At 35.2% G+C, this 7,514-nt stretch overlaps 2 protein-coding genes across 2 annotated transcripts; one reads left to right on the top strand and one right to left on the bottom strand.

The window, feature by feature from the left end:
• Positions 1-248: 248 nt before the first annotated feature.
• LOC128871712 (serine/arginine-rich splicing factor 1A-like) lies at positions 249-3,075 on the bottom strand. Its single transcript, XM_054113688.1, has 3 exons — positions 2,396-3,075; positions 2,203-2,279; positions 249-2,141 (listed from the first exon to the last, which is right to left on the bottom strand). Exons 1-3 carry the CDS (start codon positions 2,933-2,935, stop codon positions 2,036-2,038), a joined length of 723 nt encoding a protein of 240 aa, XP_053969663.1. The 5' UTR covers positions 2,936-3,075; the 3' UTR covers positions 249-2,035.
• Positions 3,076-4,617: 1,542 nt separating this feature from the next.
• On the top strand, positions 4,618-7,167 carry LOC128871711 (serine/arginine-rich splicing factor 1A-like). The gene is made up of 3 exons (XM_054113687.1): positions 4,618-5,327; positions 6,056-6,129; positions 6,196-7,167. Exons 1-3 carry the CDS (start codon positions 4,779-4,781, stop codon positions 6,299-6,301), a joined length of 729 nt encoding a protein of 242 aa, XP_053969662.1. The 5' UTR covers positions 4,618-4,778; the 3' UTR covers positions 6,302-7,167.
• Positions 7,168-7,514: the final 347 nt, after the last annotated feature.

Genomic DNA, 7,514 nt, shown 5'->3' with positions numbered 1-7,514 from the left:
CTGATGTCTGTTCTTGGCTTTCTTAACAGCTCGTCAGTTTGTCAGGGCTATCTCATTTCCTTCTATGTTCCTATGGCCAAGTACCCAGGGCTATATTTCAACAAATACTTTTGAAGCCCGTTATTTGGCATGCACTACAGATGACTCCATTTACTTGCCACTAATGAAATTCAAACAAATAGACCATAAATGTATAAGATTTTATTGGAACTTTTTCTGTTTATTTTTCACGCTCACCTCAAAATCAAGCGCATTTGCATATATACGCAGTGCAATATAAAGTGATTATTACATTAAATGTTCTAATAATAATAAAATAAAAGCTAAGAAAAGTAAGTACCTTCAACAACATAGTACTGACTTTGGCCGGTACTGCTGAAAGTGGTTCGTGTACCAAAAAAAATCACTTACTCTCATAAGCTAAATATTTCACATTAGCTGATGCTCCGGATCCTTTTTCAATGGACTCCCAATCCAAGTTGTGGGTTAAAATGGAAATAAAGTATCTTCAAATCGAGCACGCTCCAATCTGAAGCGCACAACAATAATTATGAAATGGTTGTATCTTCATGGCGTCCTTATATGGCAATCCTTGTATATTAGAAAATCTATAAAAAACAAGTGCACAAAATACTATAAATATTTAAAATATCATTTCATAATGCAAATATTTAAAAGCCTCCAGCCAACGTGTGTTGATGTATACAATTGTATGGGTAACATTTTGAATATTTTCTAGTTGAAACTCAATTTGAAAAGAAACAATGGTTAATGAAAGGAATATAACGATTCTTAATTAAAGTCAACCATATTTACCAGAATAGTCCAAGTCATTAAAGTATGATTCTGTCCATTCAAATGCGGAATGTTGTGTTGCGAGAAAACAAAGTTCTGAGTTATGAACGCTTCCTCGAGATATTGCCTTTAAATCCGGAGGTATAAAATGAAGCTATTTAATGTCCGGAAAATTACAAAGATGTTGGCCGAACGTTACGCTACTGTGATAAGACATCCAAAACGTATTGTGGTGTATCCACGTTTGGGGGGAAAATTTAAAGTAAGTTAATGTTCTAGTCCAGAATTTCTACTGCCCTTGAAAGAGCGCTTTAGAAGTTAGAAATTTAAATCCAGCAGTAGTATTTTACACATTCATTGCTTATGGGGATTTGAACGTCCCTGTCATCCGAAAAAATCTAGTTCCTCCCTCGTGGTTTCATCTTTTTTCCTTTCCTACTAATCCAAATGCTTCTGTCACACCCAGTCTATGTTTGATGTATTATTAAACAAATTAAAAAGTTTTCGTTATCAACCGAGTCCAACTTCGTATGGCTGCTCCAGCTGAATTGTGACAAATTTCCTGTGTTACAAACTACAATCTGGTATTTTACGAGTATCCCTGCCAGCCTAGTAAGTATTTGTATATCACGCATTGTCCTATCCATTTCAAGTAACATTCACTTTCGTCCGTATTTGTAGTAGATAACCTTTAAAAATCCTTTCTTAATATTTCCTGAAATCCATTTTTGTATCCAAAAATCCATATAATCCTGAATTCATCCATATGCTTAATACTCCCAAATTCCAATCCATTCCATCCAGTCCATTAAACGTGAATAGAGCGGAGAGAAAAAAATGTTATTTATTAGTACGATATATGTTTTATTTTCTTGTATAAAACTTAAGCGAAATTTACTTTTGTGGCGTTAGTGTATGTAAAATTAGAGGCATTTGCACCTGCTTTAAGTTTATTTCAAATTAAAGTAGATGCAAATGAAGATATCGTTAAACTGCAAAGAACTTTCCCAAATATTGGAATTGTTTAATTCTTTATAAAAATTTTTCTGTAAACCCAAAGCTTAAAAATAGTAAAGAATATCCCTAAATATTAAATATAGAATGTTTTGGATCAAGTCATGCTTGCCTTAAAATACGTTAAAATCCACAGTAAATTATATTTGGGCATGAAAAACTCTTATTGCCTTTTTCGGTGATGTACTCTACTCTACTTCATATGGGATTATCTTTGTTGCATAGTTTAAAAATTTGAACGGGAGCGAGATCTTGACCTGGAATATGAACGTCGAACAGGGGAATATGTAGGAGAACCACGACGACGTCCACGTGGTGAAAAGGAACGCGATCTAAAGAAATTACGAAAAATTGTTATTTATGAAACTTCAAAAAGTATAGGCTGATACATACCTCTCAGCGCGGTTTTCGCGGCCGCCACGATCGCCTTCTCCGGAATCTTCGCGCACTCGTATATATGAAACTTCTCCCTGAAAATAATCAATAATGATTTGTATAGCATCATTAAGTTATAAATACTTTACACACCTAATTAACTACATATACCAGCATAATACAATAAAATTGTTTCATTTCAATATCATACCTCATGTGACCTGAAGCGCGAGTCATCCAATTTCTTAATGGCATATTTCATATCCTCATTCCGCAAAAATTCAACAACGCCTGTACCGTCTTTGTACGCGTCAGCAAAGCACACATCACCAGCTTCTCGCATGTGATCCTTCAAATCTTGCCATGAGCCCGAAGATGGTAGTCCAGTAACTAAAACCCGGTATTGTGAGCGTTTAGTAGGTGGCCCACGTCCACCACCTCCGCCGCCACCGCGACCCCCATCATTACGGCTGCGGTCGTTTCGATTACCACGGAAGCTGCCTGGTCCACCTCCGCGTGGAAATTCCACCCGTAGTCTATAGCCATCATAGTCATATCCATCACGAGCCTTCACGGCATCTTCAGCATCGCGAGCATCCTCGAACTCCACAAATGCAAATGGCGGACCTCGCCTATTTTTCAAGTCGACAAATGAAACTTTACCAAATTTGTGAAACAAATCCTGAATATCCTTTGTGCGAATATCTGGTGGTAAATTTCCCACGTAAATGCGGCTTTCATTGCGAGACATTGGAAATTTGATTTTAAACTCGTTTTTAAATTACGAATGTGATAATTACTCGAAAATTGTATATTTTTCTTTAAACACGCGATAAAATCTCACTATGCTCAGAATGCTTTAAAGTAATGGCGGACTTTTTCTTTAATATGGTAACCGATACGAAACGGATAGCATTTGGGGAATAGAACGGGGTGTTGCTGATTACCATTTCTTAGCTTATGTATACCATGCGTTCACACGTAGCGAATTATGAGGCATTAATCCTTCAATATGGTATACAGACACTTATTTACAACGCTATCTTGAAAATTATGCTATTTATCACATTGTTCCCAGATTGTTTTGTTGCTGGCATTAAAATTTTGACAAACCATACATATAAGCAAATTACAAAGGCAGGGCTCAAGCATTTATGATGTAGAGAATACAAAACTTGAGTATAAAAGTTTTTGCACAAAGGTTTTGTGTGCATAATTATTTTCTTGTAAATAAACTAATGAATATTTTGATTTCGATGTTCATAAAAAAAGTAACGCATGTGAAATTGTGAAATCACGAAAGGTAATAAAGCCGCTAAATGCATTTTTTCGTTACTATCCTTTTGCTTTGCCTTTTTCATTTATATTGCTTCTGTGCTGACGTCATGGGCTCTTACATTCTATCATTATTGTTGAACGTTGCAGTAAATATAAGAAATATCTCTCAAGAGTAAGCAGATTGCCACATATTACTATTTCCACCCGATTTTTCAAATTCCTACAGAAGTTAACAAGATATTAGATATTCATTTTTCGTTGCCGATATTTTATGTGTGAGCGGTAAAGTTTCGCAAACCAACTGGCAATGATAATGAGCGAGTGAGATGCCAAGACAAAACACGAATTCGCCTTGAAGGCGGCAGCAGATAGCTAGACAGAGCACGCCGCTAGATGAGTTAGACGAAGACAACAGGTGATTACATCGCACAGATTGTGTTTAGTGAAATGCTACAACAACAACAGCAGAACTCCAGAAGATACGAGATGTCAGATCTGGAAATACGATAGTCATTAAGAAGATGTGTATGCGCATATGGTATAGAATTGTAATTTGAACTTGTAAGTGAATAAACGAGAAGTAATAGAGTAATTCAATCTCAAGGTGTACATGTAAAGTTATGTGTGAGGAGTTATTGTAATAATACGTTCACATATAAGTAGATAATCTACTTTTTCGTGCTTAACTACCAATCCGTAATTAAAAAGGGAGATTTGCCATACACAATTTTTCTCCCAAAATCTGAGATTATAGAATAATTTTATATAATGACCATACTTTTCCGAAGTATTCCACCAAAATAATATGACGAAAAACCTTTCACAAGTATTGACAGCAATTTTGCAGGTAATCTGCCATATGTGAACGGGAAGATTAATTTTGTGGACTTATTGGTAATTAATGCATTTATTTCAACTTTAACGTAAGAATATTTATAGAAATACTATCATGCTGCGAATTTAACATACGAAAATATATTTATATAAACACATTTTTTAAATCAATTCTACATATATGTCCTTAGAGATATTATTCCGATTGTAACTTTTATACTTTATAGTCGAAATGAACATCTATTACTTTTATTTAAGGATTTGTTATATCTTTCATGTTACCCTGTATTGTTTCAAAAATTAATATTGCAAACCGAAATTTTTTGTGTTACCAACTACATTCAATCATAGAAAAACATCCTCCATTATTGCAAAGTTGATTTTATAAGTGTGCAGTACGTATTTTACGTCTTATATCGCAGGTCAAAAACAATAGTTACATAGTCAATCAAAACTGCATTCCGTTTAATTTTTGCATTAAAATGTCGCGTAGTGAAAGTCGCATTTACGTTGGAAATTTACCACCAGATATTCGTACGAAAGATATCCAAGATCTATTTCACAAATTCGGTAAAGTGTCATTTGTCGACTTGAAAAATAGGCGTGGCCCCCCATTTGCATTTGTTGAGTTCGAGGATGCCCGCGATGCTGAGGACGCAGTCAAGGCCCGTGATGGCTATGATTATGATGGTTATAGGTTACGTGTAGAGTTTCCTCGCGGTGGAGGTCCAGGTAGTTTTCGAGGTAATCGAAATGATCGCAGCCGCAATGGTGGCGGTCGTGGTGGCGGCGGTGGTGGTGGTGGCGGCGGACGTGGTCCACCCACCAAACGCTCACAATACCGTGTTTTGGTTACCGGACTACCATCTTCGGGCTCATGGCAAGATTTGAAGGATCACATGCGAGAAGCTGGTGATGTGTGCTTTGCAGACTCATATAAAGATGGTACAGGTGTTGTTGAATTTTTACGTCATGAAGACATGAGATATGCCATTAAGAAATTGGACGACTCGCGTTTTAGATCCCATGAGGTAAGTATGCATATAATATATTATATTATTAGAGAACAACCGATCATCGGTTTTTAAGGCCGAAGCCAAACGGAATATTTTAATCGGTTGAAGTAAAAAACAATTATGATTTAAAAAACATCCAATAAAATACAGAAGAGGTACATAATCAATCGTATTACTTTCAACTCAGCATAGAATTGTTTATAAAAATTACAAAAACAAATTGCATGTAGTAATTGTTTCACACCGAAGGCCCTAGTAGCCAGTGTGCTAATTAAGTTACGGTTATATTGTATATATCCCCTATAAATAATAATAATATTTACAGTTCGATAACTTTATATTGTAATGCGAAACAGTAGTTTAGCGAGTAAAGAGAGCAGTTTAACGGCAGTTTTCAGCTTGCCAGCAGCTCTGTCTACATAAAGTTGGTTTGCAGCACTGCATTACGCTCATCGGAGGTGCAGAGAGATATTTCAATACTATTAAAGAAAATTGAATTTGATACCAGTATTCAAACAAAAACTGTTACAGAAACTAAAAGAAAACTTAGATAAATGATCGGCCAATGTTTTGTTCTTTTTTGACCGAAACTGAAACTAACTTTTGCGGTCTAACCCACACTTCGGTAGTTCTCTATATATTATAATTGTCTGAAAATAATCTTGAGAAACTGAAAAAGGCATTAAGAATTTGGGTAATAAACCAAATTTATTTTGTAAAAATAATTAACTCTTTATTTTTAGGGTGAGGTTTCTTACATACGTGTTCGTGAAGACGCTGGGGATGGTGAACGTGGCGGTCGCGAATTTCGCGATAGGTATGTGAAATTTTTCAAGAATACTCGTATGAATGTTCACTTAAGGTAAATTATGGTTTCTTCCAGATCACGCTCGTATTCACCACGTCCACGCCGCCGAGGCACTCCTACATATTCACCACTGCGGCGCTCATATTCCAGGTCAAGATCTCGTTCACGTTCAAACTTTTAAATTAAAAACTAATTTTTGAAATCATACAAACCCAACACGACAAAATAAAATGCAATGAAGTATCTGATCGGCAATTCAATGGATATATTATTGCAATCATGATTTCATTCATTCTGTGTGTGAAGTTGTATAACCTTTTCAATAACTTACTTTCAACTGGATTTTCCTAAAGATCACAGTACGATCAAGTCATCTATTGTTTTTAATTTTTATTTCATTCGAAAAAGTTAAAAAAATTAGTTCTTTTAAATTAACATTTTTAAGACATGTACTTTCAATAATACTCGAAGAAAATACGTATTATGATTTCATTTTTTAAAAAGTTGTCCAAACAAAAAAAAAAAAAATTACATAAGTTAAATTTCATGCACACAATACTAAAAAATATACTTCAACGCTTTGGTTAGAAATCTCTAAACAAAATAAAATATGGCATTTGAATTACATTACAATATAATAACAATAATATATATTTCTTTTTTCCGCTCTATTCACGTTTAATGGAATGGATGGAATGGAATGATGGATTATTGGGAGTAACTATAATAAGGATTTGGATAAAAGGATATTAAGGATTTGGACTGTTTTATGAGGACGGTTGTCATTCAAGGCGAGGGTTCTGAAATTTTGGAAATTGAAGGAAAAATCAAGGATGTGATGTGATTATGATTACTACGAGTACAGCAGACTCGGAGAGGTTTTCGCGCATTTTGCTTCCCCACCTAACGCACAACAATCGCGGGATTTCTTTCCTTCTTTCAAGTTAATTTATCATGAATGTTAGAAGCTGCTGCTATATTCCTTTGTTCTCTACTCTGGAAAGTGGGAAACCACTTTGTGTAGCAGCTTTCTCCGTTACGAATTTTTCTATTTAAAATTCTTTTGCTACGCCCAAATTTGCGTTATTCACTGGAGATGGATCATAAATTCGATACCACATATTGTATAGGAAATGATACGGGACTACGTGGGAGGAATAACAATCAAATTGAAATCCTCCCGGAATTATAGCATACTTTTCATTACCACCTACGCGTCGGATTATTTCGAGAATATTCAATCTGCGCCTCCTCAATGTAAGTTTGCATTTTATGTGCTCCAGATGTGGATTCACATTATCTGGGAGTTGATACGGAAACATTTTGGCATTCGAAAGTTTGGAGTTCATTAGAAAAACGTCAAACTAGGAAGATTTAGAATATCATTTTCAAAG

This window comes from Anastrepha ludens, chromosome 2 (genome assembly GCF_028408465.1).
Source record: "Anastrepha ludens isolate Willacy chromosome 2, idAnaLude1.1, whole genome shotgun sequence".
Classification (NCBI taxonomy): domain Eukaryota; kingdom Metazoa; phylum Arthropoda; class Insecta; order Diptera; family Tephritidae; genus Anastrepha; species Anastrepha ludens.
The sequence above is the reverse complement of the archived record's forward strand: the minus strand, read 5'-3'. Positions and strand labels throughout refer to the sequence as shown.